At 41.5% G+C, this 24,925-nt stretch overlaps 1 protein-coding gene across 1 annotated transcript in view; it reads left to right on the forward strand.

Moving 5' to 3' along the window:
* The window catches only part of LOC139441966 (usherin-like), a 114,831-nt gene that overhangs the window by 53,084 nt on the left and 36,822 nt on the right, over positions 1–24,925 (forward strand). The window contains exons 23-39 of the mRNA XM_071222710.1: positions 269–397; positions 3,669–3,793; positions 4,711–4,888; positions 6,046–6,477; positions 7,899–8,108; positions 9,197–9,277; positions 10,794–10,979; positions 11,394–11,507; positions 12,523–12,822; positions 14,117–14,304; positions 14,771–14,918; positions 15,914–16,228; positions 17,019–17,198; positions 18,558–18,708; positions 21,149–21,288; positions 22,266–22,402; positions 23,828–23,963. Of these exons, the coding sequence (XP_071078811.1) occupies positions 269–397; positions 3,669–3,793; positions 4,711–4,888; positions 6,046–6,477; positions 7,899–8,108; positions 9,197–9,277; positions 10,794–10,979; positions 11,394–11,507; positions 12,523–12,822; positions 14,117–14,304; positions 14,771–14,918; positions 15,914–16,228; positions 17,019–17,198; positions 18,558–18,708; positions 21,149–21,288; positions 22,266–22,402; positions 23,828–23,963 (3,150 nt within the window). The remainder of the gene's footprint in view (positions 1–268; positions 398–3,668; positions 3,794–4,710; positions 4,889–6,045; positions 6,478–7,898; positions 8,109–9,196; positions 9,278–10,793; positions 10,980–11,393; positions 11,508–12,522; positions 12,823–14,116; positions 14,305–14,770; positions 14,919–15,913; positions 16,229–17,018; positions 17,199–18,557; positions 18,709–21,148; positions 21,289–22,265; positions 22,403–23,827; positions 23,964–24,925) is intronic.

Genomic DNA, 24,925 nt, shown 5'->3' on the forward strand with positions numbered 1-24,925 from the left:
TTGAGTTCTGGACATAAAAACTGGTGTGCATTTTGCTTAAATCTGTGTGGATTTACAGAGCGTGAACACTGTTTTTTTATGTTTATACCTGTATTTTATCTCAACCCTGACAACATATTCAAAGTCAGTCTGTTAAAACAAGAAATTAATTAGCGTAGCCTTAGAGACAATCCGCCTGCGTGGAATTGATTGTCATTGTTTGGGGTTACTAAAATGGTTATTAAGCATATGCTCGGGAGATTATTTTAAACATGTCTTCACTTAACAGGTTGCCTTACAATCACTGAAATAAATTCAACAACTGATGGAAACGTCTCCTACGCAGATGAGGTCTGGCACAATGTTGTTGCTGTTAGATCTGCTAGTGCAGGTCGCATCAAATTAGACCAAGTTGAAGGTCAGATATCAGCTGTGTAACTGTGCTTCTGACCCTTGACCTCTACAGTATTTCCTAACCTCCTCTGTGCCTGACCTCAGTTGTATCTCCTGGCCTCATTTAAGTCTCCTGACCTCAGCTTAAATATCTCTTGACTTTATCTGTATCTCTTTACCTCAGCTCTATCTCCAGCCTACAACTATTTTAGTGACCTCATATATATTACCAGACCGCTGCTTAAATATCTCCTGACCTCATCTGTGTCTCCTGATCACAGCTATATATCCTGACTGCTTTGGTATCTCCTTGACTTCTGGAGTATGGAATTGGTACCCAGGGGTATGGAAGGGGGGCACCCAGGGGTATGGAAATGGTACCAGGGGTATGTAGGGGGGCACCCAGGGGTATGGAGTTGGTTCCCAGGGGTATGGAGTTGGTACTCAGGGGTATGGAAATGGTACCCAAGGGTATGGAGGGGGAACCCAGGGGTATGGAGGTGATACCCAGGGGTATGGAGGGGGGTACCCGGGGGTATGGAGTTGGTACCCAGGGGTATTGAAATGGTATCCAGGGGTATGGAAATGGTACCCAGGGGTATGGAAATGGTATCCAAGGGTATGGAGGGGAGGCACCCAGGGGTATGGAGGTGACACCCAGGGGTATAGAAGTGACACCCAGGGGTATGGAGATGTCACCCAGGGGTATAGAGGTGAGACCAAGGGGTATGGAGGTGGCACCCAGGGGTATGGAGGTGGCACCCAGGGGTATGGAGGGGGGTACCCGGGGGTATAGAGGTGGCACCCAGGGGTATAGAGGTGAGACCCAGGGGTATGGAGGTGGCACCCAGGGGTATAGAGGTGACACCCAGGGGTATGGAGGTGACACCCAGGGGTATGGAGGTGGCACCCAGGGGTATGGAGATGTCACCCAGGGGTATAGAGGTGAGACCCAGGGGTATGGAGGTGGCACCCAGGGGTATGGAGGTGGCACCCAGGGGTATAGAGGTGACACCCAGGGGTATGGAGGTGACACCCAGGGGTATGGAGCGGGCACCCAGGGGTATAGAGGTGGCACCCAGGGGTATGGAGCGGGCACCCAGGGGTATAGAGGTGGCACCCAGGGGTATAGAGGTGTCACCCAAGGGTATGGAGGTGGCACCCAGGGGTATGGAGGTGTCACCCAGGGGTATGGAGATGGTACCCAGGGGTATATAGGTGACACCCAGGGGTAAAGAGGTGACACCCAGGGGTATAGAGGTGACACCCAGGGGTATGGAGGTGACACCCAGGGGTATGGAAGTGGCACCCAGGGGTATGGAAGTGGCACCCAGGTGTATGGAAGTGGCACCCAGGGGTATAGAGTTGGTACCAAAGGGGTATGGAGTGAGAGTCCATGCAGAGTTATAGAACTGGTACCGAGGGTCAGGAAAATGGTATCTCAGGGTATGAAGGTGGCACCTTGACTTATGGAAATGCTACCCAGGGTCTGCAAGGGGTAATCAGAGATATGGACCAAGAGATGATACCAAGGACCACACCTGATCACAGCAAAACACTGACCAACTCATACCCCATCTTGAAATGGATGTTGCCTTGGGAATTCCTTGTCGAGAATCTGTGTTCTTCTATGCTCTAACTCTGACCTCTCTCTTGCTTGTAATCTATCCCAGGTTGCAAAAGTGTGGGCAAAGTGACCACAACTAACGATGAAGGTCTTGACTATGATGACAATTTGTGGCACGACTTTGTTGCCAAGCGTTCAGCAACCAGTGGCACCGTCATTGTTGACGAGGGTTGGAAAGGTATCCTTTTCTGTCTACAGTAGTTGAACAGTAACACCTTCAAGTTACCTGTGTCACACCACTAACCACCAAGTTACCTGTGTCTCGTTCCACCTCAATACTGCACTCATTTTCTTACTGTTACCTGTCTCACTGTAACCTGTCTCACTGTTACCTGTCTCATTGAAACCTGTCTCACTGTTACCTGGCTCACTGTTACCTGGCTCACTGTTACCTGTCTCACTGTTACCTGTCTCATTGTTACCTGGCTCACTGTAACCTGTCTCACTGTCACCTGGCTCACTGTAACCTGGCTCACTGTTACCTGGCTCACTGTAACCTGTCTCACTGTTACCTGGCTCACTGTTACCTGGCTCACTGTTAACTGTCTCACTGTTACCTCACTGTTACCTGGCTCACTGTTAACTGTCTCACTGTTACCTAACTGTTACCTGTCTCACTGTTACCTGTTTCATTGTTACCTGGCTCACTGTTACCTGGCTCACTGTAACCATATCTTAATGCTGAATGTCATCTGCCTCACTGTCTTTTTGCAGCTTGTCTCACTGTGGCATGTCTCACTGTAATCTATGTCCCATGTTATATCTGTACACAGTATATGTATATAAAAAATTATATCTCTAGCCACCTTTTTATGTAAATTTATAAATGTTTTACATTTTGTATACTACTGTATGACATTGAGGCATGTTTTATTTAGTATATATTTAACTTATGCATGGTATACATTGTATATTTGTATATATGTTGTAGCTAGGTATGGTGTACATTGTACAACATAATGCAGAAGAATAGAATACACCCACACAAATATGTTTCTATATCACACTACTGTTTTCATACATAGAACTTTTCATTTCTAATCTTTATATGAAAATAACCATTCTGGTTGTCGACTTTCTTGGAATGCCCCATGAAGATCTGCTTTAAAAGTGGCCTGTCATAAGAGGCGACTTACAGAATCAGGTAGTCAGGCACGCTGACTTGGTTGATGCATGTCATCATATCTCAGTTGTGTAGATTGCTGTTCATGATGTCAGTTACAGGCCAGGATTGTCTGGTCCAGACTCAATTATTGACCACTGTCATGTAGCTGTAATATCACTGAGTGCGGCGTTGCACAACACACTTTCTTGGAATGCAACTGGACTGTAGAAATTGGCATGCAATAAAGATGCAAAACAATTGATTGATTGAGATAAATGTTTCAAAACCGATATTGTTGTTTATTTTTATTTGATAATATGTTCTATCCATTTTAGCTATTATAACATAACGCTATTTTTCAGGGCATTATCATTTGCAGAAGCCATCAGTCTTTTCAACTGCCCTCCTTTGTTGTGCAGTTAATGGAAGACCTCTGGCTTCTGCAAATAATAATGCCCTGAAAAATTATGTTACCCTTATATTAATTCTTTGTCTAGTTTGCTGCATTAGTTCTCATTGCCTTATTGTGACATCTAATACTATTTATATATCCATGGCTTGTAGGTAACAGCCCTGTCAGGGACAAAAACTGTAGAAACACATCTATCATTGGGCAGACAACAGGGGTATACGTGGGCGGCCTCCCCACAGACTTCAAGATGCTCAAATTGAATGACAAAAATGCTGGGGTAAGATTCCTTGTGTGTCAGATAGAATGTATTTTTATTTTTCCTTCTGCTTCTTGATTTGTTGAGGAAATTTGTAAACAAGAAATTGAATTTGTCCAGCCAAAGTTGAAACTTTCCAGGTCTGTGGGAAGTACATTAACATGTTATATTGTATCTGCAGATTGTTTCACAGATATCTTCCAGGGCTGTCTGAAGAACATTGATATAATATATTGTACCTGCACATTGTCCGCAGATATCTTCCAGGGCTGTCTGAAGAACATTGACATGTAATATTGTATCTGTAGATTGTCCGCAGATATCTTCCAGGGCTGTCTGAAGAACATTGATATGTTATATTGTATCTGCAGATTGTCCGCAGATATCTTCCAGGGCTGTCTGAAGAACATTGACATGTTATATTGTATCTGTAGATTGTCCGCAGATATCTTCCAGGGCTGTCTGAAGAACATTGATATGTTATATTGTATCTGCAGATTGTCCGCAGATATCTTCCAGGGCTGTCTGAAGAACATTGATATGTTATATTGTATCTGCAGATTGATCATAGATGTCTTCCCGGGCTGACTGAAGAACATTGATATGTTATATTGTATCTGCAGATTGTCCATAGATGTCTTCCAGGGCTGCCAGAAGAACATAGTCATGTTATATTGTATCTGTAGATTGTCTGCAGATGTCTTCCAGAGCTGCCTGAAGAACATTTACATGTTATATTGTATCTGCAGATTGTCTGCAGATGTCTTCCAGAGCTGCCTGAAGAACATTTACATGTTATATTGTATGTGCAGATTGTCCATAGATGTCTTCCAGGGCTGCCAGAAGAACATAGTCATGTTATATTGTATCTGTAGATTGTCTGCAGATGTCTTCCAGAGCTGCCTGAAGAACATTTACATGTTATATTGTATCTGCAGATTGTCCGCAGCGGCTTCCAGGGCTGTCTGAAGGACATTGAGATCCTACAACAGGAGTTCCCCGAGGAGGTGTGGCAGGAGCTGAAGTGGGAGGATGCAGTAGCCAATGATCTCGCTTTCCTCAACTGGGAAGGATGTCCCCTCAATCTGGACAAGGGTGCTCACTTCATGGGCAAAGGTAGGAATCCCAGTTAATAACTTCGCAGCAATGGGGAATGAAAGATTGTACTTCTTAGTAATGACACAGGAATCTGAAACAAACATCTCTCTCTACACAAAGACACATAGATATATACAGGGCTATCAGTAGTGCAGAGGACATTGAAAATGTAATGCTGTAACTACAGATTATCTTCAGGGGTTCCAGATCAGAAGTAAGAATCATTTTGGGGTGAGCTGAGCTGAAATGGGATTTATCGTCACATTCAAGAATATTGCTCTTATTAGTGTGTGTGTGTCTGTCTCTCTGTATGTGTGTGTGTCTGTGTGAGTCTGTACTAGTTTGGGCATTTTACAGTGCCAACCCACTGAAATACCATGCCACAGTTTAACAGGAATATTCCACTCAGACACTGTATACTGACTCCAAGCCGACCAGTCCTTGTTTTGGCCCCTTAATGCCAAGCGCCAGGCAGGGTAACAACAAGAGACATCTTTTTATGTCTTTTTTTTCGTGCATCCGGGAATCAAACCCCCAACCTTCCGCTCTCTGGGCAGACATTCTATCAACTAGGCCACTAGGTATCTGCAGAAATGATCTTTAAGAGGACAGTCCAGACACAACACGAGTGATCCGTTATCAGTGGTTGAAGACATCACCAAGTATTCTTCACAATACACATATATAATGTCACAGAAGCAAACAAATCTTAGAAAACTATCAGAACTCTCAGTTCTGACGTGCAGTCAAGACACTGGTGATATTTCTCAGTGAGGGGGGCACGGGTGGCCCGGTCGTCAAAGGCACAATTCGCTGTGCAGAGTTGCATACCTTGGGAAACCTATGATTGTGGGTTCAAATACTGGTTCGCCCTGATTATGTTTCTAGGTTTGTCAGCACCATACCCGTGCTCGTGGGTTTCACCGAAGTGGTAAACATCTTAGACCTGCATCACTTCGGGCTTTCCTCCCACATTAAGCTGACACGCACTGATATATATGACTGCAATGCTGTTAAAAGGGGCATTAAACACTCACTCATTCACTCACTCACTCACTCCCTCACTCACTCACTCACTCACTCACTCACTCACTCACTCAGTGAAATTTATGTCAAATTGTCCCAAAAAGGCACTTCAGTATTGTGCTACATCATGAATGTTCTATCTTTTCCAGGTTTTGCAAGATTTGCACAGCAACCGGTCTATCCCATCACCGGTGACATCTTCACGGTGTCCCTGTCCTTTAGAACTGCCATGCACACCGGCCTGCTGTTCTTCGTGCATGGTGGTACCGGGATCTACGTGTACGCCGGACTCATACAGGGCGTACTTCGGTTCGAGTTCAGCGACGGCCAGCAGACCACAACTGTCCTCTTCAACACTGACACCGTCAACCTTTGTGATGGCAACTGGAGGAATGTGATTTTCAGGAAAAACGGTCTTCAAGCCAACGTGACATTTTCAGATGGTGCCAACATCGTCCACGGGGATCCTGATGTGTCACTTCCTGTGCCAACGATGTCTCCCATATCAGTAGGTGGAATTAAAGCAGGATCGGAAGAAGAGACATTCATCAAAGAAAACAACTTCTCCCTACCAATAGAACGTGAGTTAAAACAATAATGATAATAATAATAATAATAATAATAGTGGCAATTCTCTTGTGCCATGTCCATCCAGGAGTGTATGCTCACACTACTACATAGCTAGAGATTAGGAACAGATGGGAAATAGTGAGTGAGTGAGTTTGATTTTACGCCGCTTTTAGCAATATTCCAGCAATATCACGGCGGGGGACACCAGAAATGGGCTTCACACATTGTACCCATGTGGGGAATCGAACCCGGGTCTTCGGCGTGACGAGCGAACGCTTTAACCACTAGGCTACCCGACCGCCCCTGATGGGAAATAGAAATAGTGGTGTGTTTTGAGAACTCATTTGAAAGAGGCCAGGTGTGGAGACTGTTTGATGTCGGCAAGAAGAGAATTCCTAAATGAAGCTGCTGCATGGGCAAATGATCTGTAACACACAGAACCAGTGTCCGAAATAATTGCCTGCCCACCTGCCCGTGGCTGGTAACTTTTCTGTCGGGCTGCATGAAATTTTCCTCCACCTGCCTGACTATCTGGAGGATAATTTCATGTATTCAGTTTTATTATGACTCCTTGTAGACTCTCAAGTAATTGTTTGCAATATTTCAAATGAATCAAGACATGATTTGTCTCTTATTTTTCATGATTTTTCAATATTTATTATGTCTGATTGCGGACAGGTAACTTTGAGGATAGGCAGGCAACACTTATGGGTCAGCTGCCCGGCTGCCCGGTTTGAAAAATATTTTGAACTCTGCACAGGACTTGAGTTTTTATACAGAGCAATTGTCAGCAGGTGTTGATGTTCTGATCAAGGGTTCTTGATTGCATGTATGTGTTGGTGAGCTCAACTTGTACATATTGTCAGTATCAGTTAATTCCATGTCTTGTTTATCAGAACAATATATGCAATTAAAATTAATTAAAATTAACATGATTTTATTTTGACATTCAAGAACATTATAAAGATACATTAACTTAATGAGGTGATAACATGATTTTATTGCCTGTTGTAAAGAAGTGATAAATTTATATGATGTATATTTACATATTTTTATTTGATTTTTTTAATGAAACAATAATGAATCAATTTTAAGATTCAGGTATGTATTGGGTTTTTTACAATTGAAGGGAAAATAGTTTTTCTGTTTGAGAAACGTTTAGTGTATGCTTCTATAGAGTTAAATGCCATTATGCAGTATTAGGCATTTGGTCAAAATTGACTCAAGTTTGCGTGGGCATTACGAAAAAAACAGAACAAATATTCATGAACAAATAGTCAGTACCCTGATAAACTGATGCAAGGTCTGTGCAGTTAGGACAATTATGTAGTTAGTACCTTAGTTGAGTTAGTATACGAAGCAGTGTTTTGTCAATTGCCCTAAGATTTATTTTAAGTTCCCAGTTTTGTGCATACCTTTGATCAAATTTCAGCATTTGGAGGTTGTATTGCTGACTTCATGGTCGTGCGTGTGTACAGCTATACCTATGACTTTCTGACGACCTTGGACGTGATGAACCTCAACATGGACGGGTGCCCTCCATTCAGTGTGCCCCAGGTGCCCTGTGAGGAGAAGCTGGTCACCACCTTGTATGAGGGCACGAATAATGTCACGTACGACTCTGGATTACAGCCGTACACAGGTGATTTGGGTTTTGAGTTTTTCTGATGAGCCAGCTCCGTTGCCCTTTTTGGTATGCTGATACTGGAGACCTTTTCGCCTTTTTATCTGGACTTATGTTTGTAAACTTTTTAAATATTTTTATTCAAAATTTCATTCAATATTGTTTACATTAATCGATGTGAGAAAACATATGTACAGCTTATTGCTGTTTCCTGCTCACTTGACAAGAACATACACATGGTTATCGTAATCTCTGCATATACAAAAAAAAATGCCTAGTAGAACTGGAAAAACAATACCCTAAAGCGGGATGTACATTATACAATAGACAAAAGAAATACAAAATTAATCCATTAAATTTCATTGTGTACTCTATAGTTTTTCCAGTACTCCTATATTGAAATAATAAGGAGTATGTATACTCCTGATGCTGAAAAATTATCTGGAGCCCTGTGACTTCAGTTGAATCTGTCTAAATCAGACACACAATATAAAAACACAAGATTGAAGACACATTTACATGTGCAATAGTTAATTTTATGAAACAGTGTAAATAAACCATAGATTTATGAATGTATTTTGTTGTTGTGATTTGGGAGCATCCGTTCCATCCTAAACATTCTTTACCTCAATTTCAGTGAATTTCCATTGCGACAGTAAATGAATACTGTAAAATAGGGACAATAAATGTGGTCCAGTATTTACAGAAATCCAGATAAGTCAGTGTCCGGTTTAGACAGATGTCACTGTATCATGTCATGATAATGTGTTTCTCATTTATTATAGAGAGGTAGGACAGAGGGATACAGGGGTGTACCATAAAGAATGAACGTGCATTGGACAGGGTTATTAAAAATAATAAACATATTTGGGGAGGGTCATGAAAAAATGGACATTTTGTAATAAAATATAGAATGCTTTTGCATTTTGTGTTTTCAGGAGGGGCCGTGAAAGAAATGTAAAAGGACTTTGTGAGGGTTAAGAAAGAGGGGAGGGTCATTATTTTCAGTACATTAGTTCTTCAAAAACCTTCGTCATCCCCATAATTAATGACTGGTCCCTAACTACCCGAAACAGCCACTGCTAGTTGCCACTATGTATTTTCAGATTACATCTATCGAGTGACGGCCACTAATGAAGCTGGAGGATCCAGTGGGCCTTGGGGTTATGGCCGCACACGAGAAGGATGTAAGCAACAAGTTACCTTGGTTTTTATTAGTTTACAAAATGTAGGCATTTGGAAAAAACAAGACTATTTTTGGTAGTTGATGGTTTACCGGCATACCTGTGTTGTGTTGTAAATTGACTGTCAGCCATCCTGAATGAGGTGTGCAACTATGTCACTTCTCATTGTTACTATTGTTTATATTTATGACTTTAACCATGTCAGATGACCTTAGATATACACTCGCCAACAAAAGAAACGTGAATACCGTATATATTGGTTAATATGAGAAGAATTACTCATATTCAAGAGATATTAGATTGGTTAGATGCACAAACAAACATACTGGTATGTTGTGTTAACAAACGCTCATAAACAAATCACATGTGACATCATAGATTCATGATTAGAGATGCACCATTTGTCTCATGCAGGATTAGCGTGTAGAGTTTGGAAATCATGTGATAGGAATAAAGACACTCTGTGGTAACACTTGACTGATTGTTAGTTTTGTCATTGGAAATCATGTGATAGGAATAAAGACACTATATTTTAACACTTGACTGATTGTTAGTTTTGTCATTGGAAATCATGTGATAGGAATAAAGACACTCTGTGGTAACACTTGACTGATTGTTAGTTTTGTCATTGGAAATCATGTGATAGGAATAAAGACACTCTGTGGTAACACTTGACTGATTGTTAGTTTTGTCATTAGGTGATGACCCATGACGATTCCGGGGTAGAATAGGTCTTCAGCAACCCATGCTTGCCGTAAAAGGTGACTATGCTTGTCCTAAAAGGCGACTAATGGGATCAGGTGGTCAGGCTTGCTGACTTGGTTGATGCATGTCATAGATCCCAATTGCATGGATAAATGCTCATGATATCAATCACTGGATTGTCTGGTCCAGACTCGATTATTTACAGACCGCCGTCATAAAGCTGCAATATTGCTGAGAGCGGCGTTAAACAACAAACCAACGAACCAACATTATGTGATACAGATTGGTAACATCTCTTCTTAACTTACATACTTTTCTCTATATGTTTCTATGGTTTGCGTTTCTTTTGGTGGTGGGTATATAAAATATAGGAATATATCACTCTTGCCTTTCTAGGGTAAGGCTAGGTGCTCCATGGCAACAACTACCACCACTTGCCTGTGTGCTTGCGTGCTGACTATCACTTGAATACATAGGGATATACAAATAACCGTATGCAGTGTACCACATACGCAGCATGCTGTTGTTAATATCATGAGTGAGTGAGTTGGTTTTAACGCCGCTTTACCAGTATTCCAGTGATCACGGTGTGTCAGCTTCATGTGGGAGGAAAGTCTCAAAGTGATGCAGGTCTCAGACGTTTACCACTTCTGTGAAACCCACGAGAATGGGTATGGTGCTGACAAACCTAGAAACATAATCAGGGTGTTAATATCATGAAACGATGAAGCCATTAAACTAATGTTTATATAACAATATATTTTTATCGACAATCTTAAAAGTATGTATTATATGCTGCTGTGTGTTATTTCAGCGCCAGTGGGCGTGGTCGCTCCCTACAGGGTTCGAGCCCTGTCGGGGTACATCATTGAGGCGTTCTGGCTGAAGCCGACCAGTACATCGGGTCTGCTGACCAAGTATGTGCTGACTGCTTACAACCAGGATAATCAGAATGTAACCCCTGTCTTCATGGAGTTCACAGATGCGGAGACAAGAGGAGGTCAGTGCCCAACACCTGAGATTTCATACTGAGAAGAGCATCGCCTGAAAGTCAGGGGTGAATGATGACAGACTAGTTAACATGTATGTGTGGTTATGAAATGAAAAGCTATTTGATTGGCGAAGGCACCGGTATGGTGAAATCCACAAGCGTCCACAGTCTTCTGTTGACTAAAACGGCTATGTGTCTGGAACTGTCTTCTGTTGACAAGTACAGACAGGTGTCTTGAAGTGTCTTCTGTTGACTACTACAAATGAGTGTCTGGGGGTGTGTTCTGTTGACTAATACAAATAAGTGTCCGGGTGTGTGTTCTGTTGACTAATGCAAATAAGTGTCTTGCTGTGTCTTCTGTTGACACACAGACAAGTGTCTGGAGAGGTGATCTTCTGTTGATGTTTGCATCCACTGTTCCAGCCAACATGTCTGGCGTGATCCCCTACACCAACTACCTGATGAAGATCGCAGCCTGTACATCAGGGGGATGCACGGAGAGTCAGAACGGTACACAGATCCGCACAGATGAAGAGGGTAAGCTGAAACATTAACATGGGGCATACAAGCAGTTGTGACTGTAAAATATTTCTACAGAATTTCCATATGATTTACGAGCTCATCTGAAAACCTTGGGTTGCTGTTGTGCAGTAATGTCCAAAAACAATGTTTGTCTTTCTTCCCATTATTGATGTTTTGATGTATTATCAAATGTATTATAAACCTCCTACGTGATTGTGTAAACCCTGTGAGGTTTTTTTTACACCCAACCCCACCCCCACCCCCACACACACACAGAGCACATTAGTTTAAATGTATAGCCTTGCATTCTGGTTTACAATGATTGAAACTCTCCTATGTGGGCTTACAATGGATGATTGATTGTAAACCCTCCTAAAAGGGTTACAATCATTGTAAACCCTCCTATGGGGAGTTACTAATATTTGTAAACCCTCCTATGAGGAGTTACTAATACTTGTAATTTTGTACTTGATTTGTACTAAATTTGTACTTGATGTTTCAAATATCCAATATTCTAAAATCAAAGACAGGAAATGAAAGTTTCCATTTTGGATGGCAGGAATCGAACCTGCAATCTCACATATCGTGTTTAGCTTTGTAACCCACTGTTTTCCCACCAGGGCAGGTGATGAAAAGTTGTTCAATTTTACATATCATGAATCCAGTTGGTCCATGCTGCATGTGGTTTTTCTATTGCACGCTTTGATCAAATTCCTTTTATTCCGCAACACACTGTGTTGTTTCACTATGAGGTATCTTGATGTTTTCTTGTTATCTATGTGAAGTGTTGCCATATAACTTGGACAAACCATGTCGCCATGGGATTACTTGAGATTGTAAACCCTGACAGGAGGGAACTTACCAAGGGGGAAAGTGTTTTTTCCTTTACCTCTTCTGTCACATATTAGTCAATATTCTTATTAACCCTTGTACTATAACCTTTGTAATCTAATGTAAATATCTAAAATCTATAGTACTTTTAATAAAAACTAAAGGTTATGTACAGAGCTTTGTGTGTTCCGTTTCACAGCTCCGGAGAATGTTCAGCCTCCTGTTGCTGAAGCTGGTCCAACATACCTGCTGGTGAAATGGGGTGAACCCTCCAAGCCCAACGGCCTCATCACAGGCTACTTCTTGTACATGGACAACCGGATCATCTACACTGGAGGCAGGAAGGAGTTCAACGTGACCAACCTCCGTGTCTTCACTGGCTACTCCCTGTACATCAAGGCCTGTACGTCTGCAGGCTGTATGGAGAGTCCCTCTGTGGTCCTCAACACTGCCCAACTCCCACCCTCTGCAGTCAGCAGACCTCGACTACTTGCTCTAGGTGGGTCAGTCGGCAAGGAGTTGTTTTTTTTTTTTGTTCTTTGTTTGTATTTTTAACGCCACACTTCGCAATATTCAAGCTGTATGAATGTGGTCTGTAAATAATCAGTTCTGGAGGACAATCCAGGAATTGAACATCAATCTACAACACTGGGATATGATGACATGCATCAACCAAGTCAGCGACCCTGACCACCCAATCCCATTAGTCACCTCGTACAACAAGCATGGGTTGCTGAAGACTAGTTCTAACCCAGAAGGTGAAGTGACATGAATTTCCAGCACTGGGTTATGTTTTGTGAAACAGAGTGGTGAATGGTTCATTATGAGGAACAGTTTCCACTACATTGAATATTAAGAGAAGCAGTTGTCAGTTCAATTTTCACTTCAAATCAAGACAAAAGAATAGTTCAGCATCAGTTGTTTAAGTTTTTTATTTATCATCTTTTTCTTTATAACCATCAGTGTGTTTGTCTCGTCTTCAATGTGATCATAAGCATTCCTAAACATAACCATAACTTCAATGTCATTCAGCATGCATCTTCGAGTGAGCCACCAGTCTAGATCATTGAATCATGGGTAGGGTGGAATGTGCTTTTGTATTTGTGTATCCATTCCCAGCTGTGAACATCACCAAGATTGATGTTTGTTTGTTGTTTAATGCTGTACTCAGCAATATAACTTCTATATGACGGCAGTCTGTAAATAATCAAGTCTGGACCAGACAATCTAGTGGTTGAAATCATGAGCATTAATCCATGCAATTGGGATCAATGACATGTATCAACCAAGTCAGCAAGCCTGACCACCCGATCCCTTTAGTCGCCTCTTACGACAAGCATAGCCGCCTTTTACGACAAGCATTGGTTGCTGAAGACATATTCTACCGCGGATCTTAACAGGTCACTAAGGCTGATGAAGCGGCAGGTTCATAAGGGACCTGTCATATAATACAACAGGGATGGGTCAGAGGTTTTTGATGCACTAATGTACTGAAAATAATGACCCTCCCTTGGTGCTGATCATTTATGTGGTAGACCCTCACCATGTCCTTGTACATTTTTTTCACGACCCTCCCTGAGGAGATAAACCCAAAACACACTTTTTATTTTTTATAAAATATCCATTTATTCCTGACCCTCCCCAAATACATGTATTATTTTTTTATGACCCTCCCTAATGACAGTCATATGTTTTGGTGACCCTCCCCTGATTCCCTCTGACCCACCAGTGTAATAAGCCACCGATCACTCATCAATGCATGATGGACAGTGGTATTCCATTGGCTGCTACAGGAACAAACAGAGTGGATGTAAGATGGAGTAAGCCAGAGCAGCTGAACGGGATGCTGGATAGATATATTCTGTACCTGTCTCTGGATGCAAGTTCTCCCGGGCCGGTTGTGTACAACAACTCTGACGCCTTCACCTCCTACATCCTCACCAACCTCACTGCGGGGACCACCTACTACATCAGACTTGCGGTGAGGAACGCCCAGGGCAGCATTCAGATAATTACTTCTGTTTGTAAGATGTTTAATCGGAATTCTACCATGAATTTGGGACATAATTTTTTTTTTAAAATTTGTATCTCAATTCTGAGTAGCCAATCATAGGACGCCCACTGGACACACATTAGCATGAGTAGAGAAGTAGGACAAGCAAGTCAATGGCTAGCGAGAAAGAATCAAAGAAGCAACATTTTCTTTGTTTAAATTGGTTTACAGATTCCAAAAACACTGAAAAGTGCTTAAAAATAGAATGCAAAATATATCTATTCTGTTTCTTTACCACCTACCAACCAGACGTTTTTCCTGAAATAAATCTGTAAACCAAAACTGTAAATAAGTCTGGCAATGTCACCATTCTCTACATTGGTCCATCCGAATCTCCCATTCTATCCAACCTGTATATAACTTGGTCACATTGTATAACATTGTGTCCCTGTAGGCTTGTACAGGAGGTGGGTGTCGCCGGAGTGACCCCAGCAGTGTTACCACAGAGGAGAGTGCCCCTGATGGCGTGCCTGCCCCAGTAGTGACCTCGCCCAGTCCCTCCGAACTCTTCGTCACATGGACAGTCCCCCAGCAGCCAAATGGTAAGTGGGAATGTTGATCATTCTCTGCTGATGTCAGGTGCTGCAGTCATAATATAGACCACTTACGATAGGTAGCGTTTACCAGGAAACAATTCTCAACCTGAATGCCTGATCTTCACAGGGGAACAAGCACAAGTTGCTCAAGACTAATTCTAACCCAGATCTACATATATTCTGACCTTTGCACTTTGACTGTACTGAAAACTGAGACCTGTTATGGCCTCTACATGACCAGGTTTATTTTTCAAAATGGAATGAAACTTGGTACATGTGTAGTTAGTAGTGGAACTGAACGTATATATTCCGGTTGTTTACGATATTTTCAATTTTATACAGTATTAGACTTTGCTCCTAATTTCTCTTGAAAAAAAATGCATATTTGGCTCAGTAAATGTCTTTTCGTCTGAAGTTGCAAGGCTGATGGAGCTGAACTTTGTATATTTTTTCAAATCATAAGATTTTAGAGTGTATGCCGAAATATTTGAACAAATAAGCGCCCTGTGCTCTTATTAGAATATTATTTTGGTGTTGCAAGATCGTAAATTTCGTGGTTTATGCTGACAGCCTAAAATGTTCACATACGACAGATATAATTTTCCAGAATTTAATTGCCCTTAACTCAGGGAGCGTATAACACACGAATGATAAGTCTTGTGTACTTCATCAATAAGAAGGGGTGCTAATTGGGATTGTTCACTAGCCACTATAATAGCAAATATCGCCGTGCAGGGCGCTTATAAGTCGAATATGGTAATTGTTTTTGTTGACAATTTAAACTGTTGACTACATATCCATGTGAGCTACAGGGTTGTGACACTAGTTTTTCAAATGACAAAAAATTTCAATGTTAAGCAAATGCTGAAGCATCATCTGAGAAAGCACCAGGCCTAGTTAACTGGTATTTTTATGGTACTATGGTACACCACAATAGAATTCAATTCTAATCATGATGTGCCCTCCTGAAGATTCTTGTAACAACCACTGTCTGTTTCTAGGCGCGATAGTGCGGTATGACCTCTACCAGAATGGCATCAAAGTTTCCAACACCTTGGTTAGAGAGTTCCGTGTTGCTAGTCTCCAGCCATACAGCCTCCACATATTCCAAGTGGCGGCCTGCACAAGCATCGGCTGTGGATTCAGCGAGGAGGTGCAGGCGCGGACACAGGAGTCTCCACCAGCCGGCACCGTCCTCCTGGATGTCGTCGTCGCTGATTCTCGCTCAGTCAATGCCAGCTGGACTGCCCCTGCTAGTCCCAATGGGAAGTTATATTATGATGTGTACTTTGAAGGACTGTTCTACAAGGATCCAGGTAAAACTTTGAGAGAAGAACTAAATTACCTAGAGATTTGACAGTGCTGAATTGTTTTTTTTGGTTTGTATGTTGTTTAATGCCGCACTCAGCAATATTCCAGCTATATGACGCCGTTCTGTAAATAATCAAGCCTCAACCAGACAATCCAGTAATTGACATCATGAGCATCAATCCAGTCAACTGCGATACGATGACATGCATCAACTAGTCAACGAGCCTGACCACCCAATCCCGTTCGCTGCCTGTTACAACAAGCATTGTCGCCTTTTACAGCAAGCACGGGTTGCTGAAGACCTATTCTTCTTCACGGGTGGGGTGCTGAATTGAATTGGGAACCAAGCATGAGGTTTCAAATGTAAAATTTAGTACTGTCAGATTTGATTTTACATTTGCTGTGTATCGTAGAATGCTGTTGCATTCAATTACTCAATTTTTTTCATTCATGATCTCTTTTTCAAACCTTGTACTGTCTTTCAACTTTCAGTATTATATTACCCCCAAATCAAGACAGGAATAAACAGTTGAGGTGAACTGAAAATATAGGCTTATTTTCATATTCATCTCATAACTCAAATTCTATATTTCAATATTGGTCTGGAAATGCCCAGGTCTTTATGATTCAGACTTACTGCATTCAAAGGCTCCTCACCTGGCTAGTCTCTATTCATTCAGTGAGCATTTACCTGTCACATGGTTAAACTGTGGACCAGCAAAAACCTGTTTTGAAGGGTATTTTCAAAAATGTTTTCACTGACCAAGCTGTTAAATGGTTCATATTTTATTGCAGACAACTGGGACTACAGTATAGTGCGAGAGCGGCGGAGCCTGTATCGAGACACGACAGTGTATCAGCTGATAACCATCACCGGGCTCATCCCCATGTCGGGCTACACCGTCCAGGTCAACGCCTCCAACACCCGCAGCTTCATCCTCAGCGCCACCGCACAGGCAGACCTCCCCCCAGGATGTAAGTAGCTCAGAATCTCAAAATCAAGGAACGGCTGACAACCAATTATCATGTAGAATCCATATAGTTTTTAGTGAAATTTGTTTTTGTTACGAGTGATATTTCCACTAACATCTCCAATTATCTATCACCTAAAATGACTTTCATACAAAAAAAACATGACAAATTAGAAGTCACCTAGAGAATTTGATGTGGGTGAGAGAAACTGCATAAAAGGAGAGATCTGTGAAATAAGCTGTAATTAGAACCTGCATAAGAAGGTCAATACACCAAAGGAAATATGCAAAGATATGACAAGCACATTTTGGGATGACTACCCTTCTCATTCATCGGTTGAGAAATGGGCTTCTGAAGTTAAGAGAGGAAGAAGTTTAACAGGAGATGAACATGATGAAGTCAGGTCAGAAGATGGTCGTCATGAAGATGCCACAACTGAAACTCAAGTGGAGGCTGTCCACAGCATGGTTATGTCTGGCCGCCATGTCAGCATATCGCTGACCCTACTGGGATCAGTTCTGGCCGCCATGTCAGCATATCGCTGACCCTACTGGGATCAGTTCTTGCCGCCATGTCAGCATATCGCTGACCCTACTGGGATCAGTTCTGGCTGACATGTCAGCATATCGTTGACCCTAATGGGATCAGTTCTGGCTGACCCTACTGGGATCAGTTCTGGCTGACATGTCAGCATATCGCTGACCCTACTGGGATCAGTTCTGGCTGACATGTCAGCATATCGTTGACCCTAATGGGATCAGTTCTGGCTGACCCTACTGGGATCAGTTCTGGGTGACATGTCAGCATATCGCTGACCCTAATTGGATCAGTTCTGTCCTAGGGAACAAGTGTTCAACATAACAATTCACAAGTGTCCAACATAACAATTCACAAGTGTCCAACATAACAATTCACAAGTGTCCAACATAACAATTCACAAGTGTTAAACATTACAACACCCAAGTGTTGAACATAACATTACCCAAGTGTTCAACATAACAATACCCAAGTGTTCAACATTACAACACCCAAGTCTTCAACATAACAACTCACAAGTGTTCACATAGCAATTCACAAGTGTTCACGTAACAATACCCAAGTGTTCAACATAACAACACCCAAGTGTTTAACATAACAATTCACAAGTGTTTAACATAACAATTGACAAGACTTAGTGTTTAACATTACAACACCCAAGTGTTCAACATAACAATATCCAAGTGTTCAACATAACAATACCCAAGTGTTCATTATTACAATTCTGTGTTAATGTTCAAAGCTACATTTCCCAATGTCCATGGCGTGTGTCCACCAGTGTTCTGCCATGTGGTCAGCACACTGCACCTCTGTGTTTGTCCACAGCCCCGGACGGTGTCCCACCACCTGTGTTGGTGTCCGAGACCTCCACATCCATCAGGGTCACCTGGCAAGCCGTTGGACGGGTCAATGCGGAGGAAGATGCCGCCTATATCCTGCAGTTCCGAGAAAAGAGACCAAGTGCCATCATTCAGGAGTAAGTCAATATCTAAAGAATACCACTCTAGTGTATTTTAATATCAAATATTTCAACTCAAATTGATAAATGTTTAAAACCCTGAGGCTTGTAGAGAAGTTTTAAACTTTTATTGAAATCATTTTTCCAACTTTTTAAGTTTGTCAATTGTAATAACCAGTGTGTTGAGTGTAGAAAGTACAGCTTACCGGTTTCAGGAGCAGAGAGAGTGAGTGAGTGAGTTTGATTTTTACACCGCTTTTAGCAATATTCCAGCAATATCATGGCGGGGACACCAGAAATGGGCTTCACAGATTATACCCATGTCAGGATTCGAACCCAGGTCTTAAGCGTGGTGAGCGAACGCTTTAACCACTAGGCTACCCGACTGCCCCTTTCAGTAGCAGACAGAGTTGTGATGTCATCAATTGTGACATCATGGTAACTGATGATGTCACAATGATCTGCAAAGCATTGTGATGCAATTACATTGTAGTAATATCTCCTAGATATATTGCATGATCTGTCCTGTGAAAGCCAGTTTTAGATGATGAATTAAGTTCTGAAGTAAAAAAGTCAAGGAGTCTGGTGTTAGTATCTGGTCACAACATTGACATTATTCAAGTAGTCCAATAAGCAGCACCAGAGTCACAGCTGAATATTTTCGTGTGGGAAAACTTCAAAACAGGACATGAAGGAGCTCTATACAGACAGTGGCAATTTTGAAAAGGCAATACCAACAGGGCTGTGGCTATTATTAGATTCATGGGAATTGATTACATATTCCACAGTGCTAAGTCAGCCATTAACCTATCTACATGGGATTGTACAGCTTGTGAAATATCTAATATAAGATCGCTACGTGATATTGCAAAGAACAATGCATGGTCTGTTTCACAATAAAACATTGTTCTGTCTTGACGAGATTCTGTCATGACGTCATTGTTCCGTCATGACGAGATTCGAACATGAACTCGCAAGTTGAGAATGTTGTAAATTGGACGACATTATTTTTTAGAGGGGAGTGTCTAGTGAATTGGTCCCCATAGATGTAGCTGGGCGATGCAGAGGATTGCACTGGCTGATCGATCACGCCCAAAGGTGGGAGGGATATGACAATCGTTATTGGGAGAAGAGGTGCAGAAGATAATCAACATTGCAATTTGAGAATACTAAACTTAACCCCACTGTACATAAAATGGACTTGTCCAACACTGAAGCGGTCAGCTTGTATACAGGGAGTCAGCCTTATTTAAATATGGGTAAATGTTTTTAAAGCTTGTACATGTTATTGACATCTGTACAAAAGCTGTACAAAATGTTGATATCTTATAGAAGAAGAAACATGACTTGTGGTCATTGTTTATCACCCAAAACTGGTTCCCACAGGAGATATCTACATTGGAGATATCGCTGCAATGAAATTGCATCACAATGCTTTGCAGACCATTGTGATGCCATTGGTTACAGGTACCATGATGTCACAATCAAATGACCACACTAATGGTTCTGCTACTGAAGCTGTCAGCAGTACTTTTTACACTTAAGACACTGCTTATTACTGTCTACAAACTGAAAAGGTTGGAAGAATGATGTTAGATGATAAATAAAATCTCACCCGAGTGTCTTTTGATATCAAATATGTCATCACTCGTTGATATATTTGATATCAAAAGACACTCGGGTGAGATTCTGTATTTATCGTAAAATAAAACACTGCAGGGAGAATGGGAGAATAAACCACTTGGGGCTGCATCCCTCATGGTTTATTCTCCCTGCAGTGTTTTATTGTTCGATAAACAACGACCATGAGTCGTATATTACTGAATTAAACTCTCTGTGGAGAACTTGATATCACAATCTTGGGAAAGTGTGCAGACCTTGCTCGGGCATGTGACAATAGAGGTGAAATTGAGTTTAATGTCACATTCTAGGTTATTGTCCGGACAAAGGCTGGCTTATAGTACTCATCAACTGCGATACCATGCCGCAGTTTAACAAAGATACCCCACTCAGACACAGTATGGTGCCTCCACACTCACTCACTCACTGACTCATTCGTGTTCTGGCTGTTGTTCAGGTATCTGCACCCAAAATCAAACCATCAGATTTTGCAGTGAAATTTAACATAATGTTAGAGAGTGATGAGAAGCAAGACCTAATGCAGTCCTGATCCTAATAAAGTTCCTGGTACTGGTGACAATAAGTAACAGACGTATACACTCTCCGACCTCCACTTCATAACTTATGGCTTATAAGGCTCAGTATGTAGATGTTAATATTGGCTATTGTGGGTTTGAAACTGTACTAACATGAAGCTAATTGAAGTAGACAGCCATCATGGCAAAATTGCATTGCAATACATTTGCCTTTAAAAAAGAGAGAGAAAAAACTGATGCCTTCGTCAATGCCTTTGTACCAATACCTCAGATTTGAGGGTTGACCTATGTTCTCTGTTCAGTGTGTTTGGACCAACCGTCACCTTGTCGTACCTCAAGCAGAACCTGCTGCCCTTCAATGAGTACGAGTTCCGCCTCCAGGCCTTCAACAGTCTCGGGTCCACATACTCCAATTGGGTCCCGCAGGTTACCAAACAGGATCGTAAGTTACCAAGACACCAACATTAGATTAACATTTTTGAAAATTATGATTAAAATTGGAGAAAAAATATATCTGAAAATCACAAGTCTTGAGTGGAACTCCAGGACCCACTTGCAAAAAGCGATCTTAGCGCTACGACTATTGTAAGCCTGTAAAGCATGGGAGTTACGATCATCTTAGCCATAAGATTGCTTTGTGCAAGTTGGCGCTAATCACACATGTCAATATATTTAACTTTTTGACAAAAACGTTTGAAATGACTTTTGTTAAAAAAAGTACTGATCTAAATTACTGAATCATAAACCAAAAAATGAAATAAAGGAGCCCAAATCCATAATAGACAGCCATTTGTCTGTTTTACACAAATTGTTATGCTGACCCTAAAGTTTTACAGAAACTCTGTAACAGATAGTGAGTAAGTATGGTTTTATGCCGCTTTTAGCAATATTTCAGCAATATCACGGCGTGGGACAACAGAAAAGGGCTTCACACATTGTACTTATGTCGGGAATCGAACCCGGATCTTCGGGGTGACGAGCTACCCGACCGCCCCTGTAATAGATAGAGGACGAGAGCCAGTACCATATCGGAACATAAACATTCTGTCTCTTTTTCTTGTGACTATGTTTGTTTATATCCTCAGGTAAATACAGACAAATACTCGAGTTCCACGAACTATACACTGCAGATTGTGCCAACCATTCACATTTGAAGCAGATTGCATGGTTTCATATAAACTGTTAGTTATTTGTTGTTTAAGGCCTGTCATGCTGCAATGTACAAGTTTCCCCAAAAATGACAGTTTAACTCCTCTGTAAACTGTAATCTTTACCATACTTCATCAGCATTTATAAGTACTCACTGTGACCAAAATAGTGACCACCCATTGGATGAAAGTATTTGCTTTTCCTTCTGTTTTACAAGTACTATCTTGCAGAGGTTGTGCTAATCGTTTTTCTGTTCATCCTTGTGTGCAGGTCCAGTCGGCCTTGACCCACCCACAATTGCTGAGGTCCAAGCTCGGTACATCAGTCTCACCTGGATACGCCCCCTCAACCCCAATGGCATCATACGAGAATACAGACTCTACGAGAATGGACAAGTCAGGCTCACTGTAAGTATAGAGGAGCTTGTATCTATGAGAGGGACCTATCTCTCTGTGAGTCATATATCTTACTGACCTGCAGAATTTGTCTTTCAAAACTTCCATCATTGCATTTACTGTGCCAAAAAAAATATTTGTGCAGAGTTGTGTCCCTTGGTCACACCAGAAACCAGTAATTGTAGGGTTTTTTATACCCCCGACCTTTTAGGTCGGAGGTATATAGTTATACCAAGGTTCCGTCCATCCGTCCAAAAACTTTGTCCGTGCGATTTCTCTTAAACTATTCAGTGGATTAATCTGAAACTTAGTACATATAGTCTTATGTCATATGGAGGGGTGCAGTGAAAAGAAAAGAATTGTTTATATTAATTTTCCATTTTTTTATGAATTTTTCAAACCCTAACCCTATCCATTATTTAATTTGAAACTACTGACACACTAGGCGGATCGGGGGTATTAGTGAGCCACGCTCACTTTTGCCCTTGTTTAATCCCGTGTTCGCCCTGATTATGTTTCTAGGTTTGTCAGCACCATATCTATGCTTGTGAGTTCACCAAAATGGTAAACGTCTTAGACCTGCATCACTTCAGGCTTTTCTCCACATCAAGCTGTGACATATCTGAAGTACTGGTCAAAGAAGCCTTAAACAAATCTCACTCAGTGTTGCATGTTTGACTGTAGGTTTGGCACATTTTGGCTCATATTAATGGCAGACCTCTAACCTATGTCAAAATAAATACTTTGTGGTAGAAATGTAAAATCCTTTTGTCACAAAACATGATGTGTAAGATACGTCCTACATATGACTTCATGACTGAATTGTGTCTGTCGTATTTCAAGGATTAGGGTGTATATATTCATATAAAATCAGACTTTACATAATTCATCACATTTATTGACATGTCATAGTTCTGTCATAGATAGGAAATGTATATGAGAATGTGCCATGAATCTGACACGTACATACAGTCAAACCAAGATACAGGTACAAAGCTGTATATAAAGTCAAAGGAGGGACCATATACAAGGTTCGAGCTAGCGCACTGTATTTCTATCTCGAATTCGAGATAAGTGGGCAAATTTATACATATTTATTTAGTGAGGCAGTCTGGATTGGACAATAGGGTCAGGATATCGGTACATTCAAGTGAGTGAGTATGGTTTTACGCCGCTTTTAGCAATATTCCAGCAATATGGGCAAAATGGGCTTCACACATTGTACCCATGTCGGAAATCGAACCCGGGTCTTCGGCTTTACGAGCGAACGCTTTAACCACTGGGCTACCCGACCGCCCCTGTACATTCGATATAACCGGGTTCGAGATAAGTGGGTTTGACTGTTTATGTAAATCTGATTGTAAATACAAAATTTACAAGATGATTTTTCTGAGCAAACTCTTGTTGATATACAGTTTTTTTCTTTCTTCATTTTAGTTGCCTGGCAACCAGACCTCATTCCAGGCTAACAATCTCATCCCGTACAGCTACTACATGTACAGTATTGAAGCATGCACTGTTGGTGGGTGTACCAAGAGTGCTGACTCAAATCAAGTCAGGACGCTTCAAGCAGGTAAATAACGCTTAGAGCTAATTAGTGGGTAATCCATCAGGAACACAGAGCCTGGACAAGTCACATTCAGCACTGACCATTCAAACCAACATTAAAACTCTGAGCTATAACTGGTTCTCCCATTTTCACATAGATATTGATTACCTCACCTGGTTAGTGTTACAAAGTGTGCTTCACAGCTTTAGAAATTATACTACTCAAATGAGTGAGTGAGTTGGGTTTAACGCCGCTTTTAACAGTATTCTAGTTATATCGCGGCGTGTCAGCTTAATGTGGGAGGAAAGCCCGAAGTGACGCAGGTCTTAGACTTTTACCACTTCGGTGAAACCCACGAGCACGGATATGGTGCTGACAAACCTAGAAACATAATCGGGGCGAACCAGGATTCGAACCCACAATCATAGGTTTCTGGCGTGCCCAAGGGACGTAACTCTGCACAGCGAATCGCGGCGCCTTAGACGACTGGGCCACCCGTGCCCCCCTACTCAAATGAAGTTAAGGGAACCCTATTCTTTCCCATTACTCTCTTGTATCAACTGTAGTTATATGTCTCAAACTTTTGGCCTATATATAATTATATATCTATTTCAATTATGTAATGAATTCCCCTATGGGAATGAACACAAAAGAAGATATAGTAATGCGAAAGAATTGGCCATTCTTTAACTTCTTTGCTTGCTTATTAATGTCATCCCCATTTGAAAACATGTTATTTCTACTGAGATATGGAAACAGATTGACTATAGTAACATGAATGAATCAGGTGTTCTTTAACTTCTTTTGTGTAGTATACATCTTGGTGTTTGTAGAAAAATAAAACATAACTGACGGATATAATGAACTGTTTTATCGTCCTGTCATTGGCTGTATATTTCATTACCGTATTCGCCGTAATAAGCGCCCGGGGCGCTCTCAAATTTAGAAATAGGGGGTTCTTATTAGAATGTTATTTTAGTGAAAAA

Source organism: Haliotis cracherodii, unplaced genomic scaffold, assembly GCF_022045235.1.
Source record: "Haliotis cracherodii isolate W230 unplaced genomic scaffold, xgHalCrac1.p SCAF_5, whole genome shotgun sequence".
Taxonomy (NCBI): Eukaryota; Metazoa; Mollusca; class Gastropoda; order Lepetellida; family Haliotidae; genus Haliotis; species Haliotis cracherodii.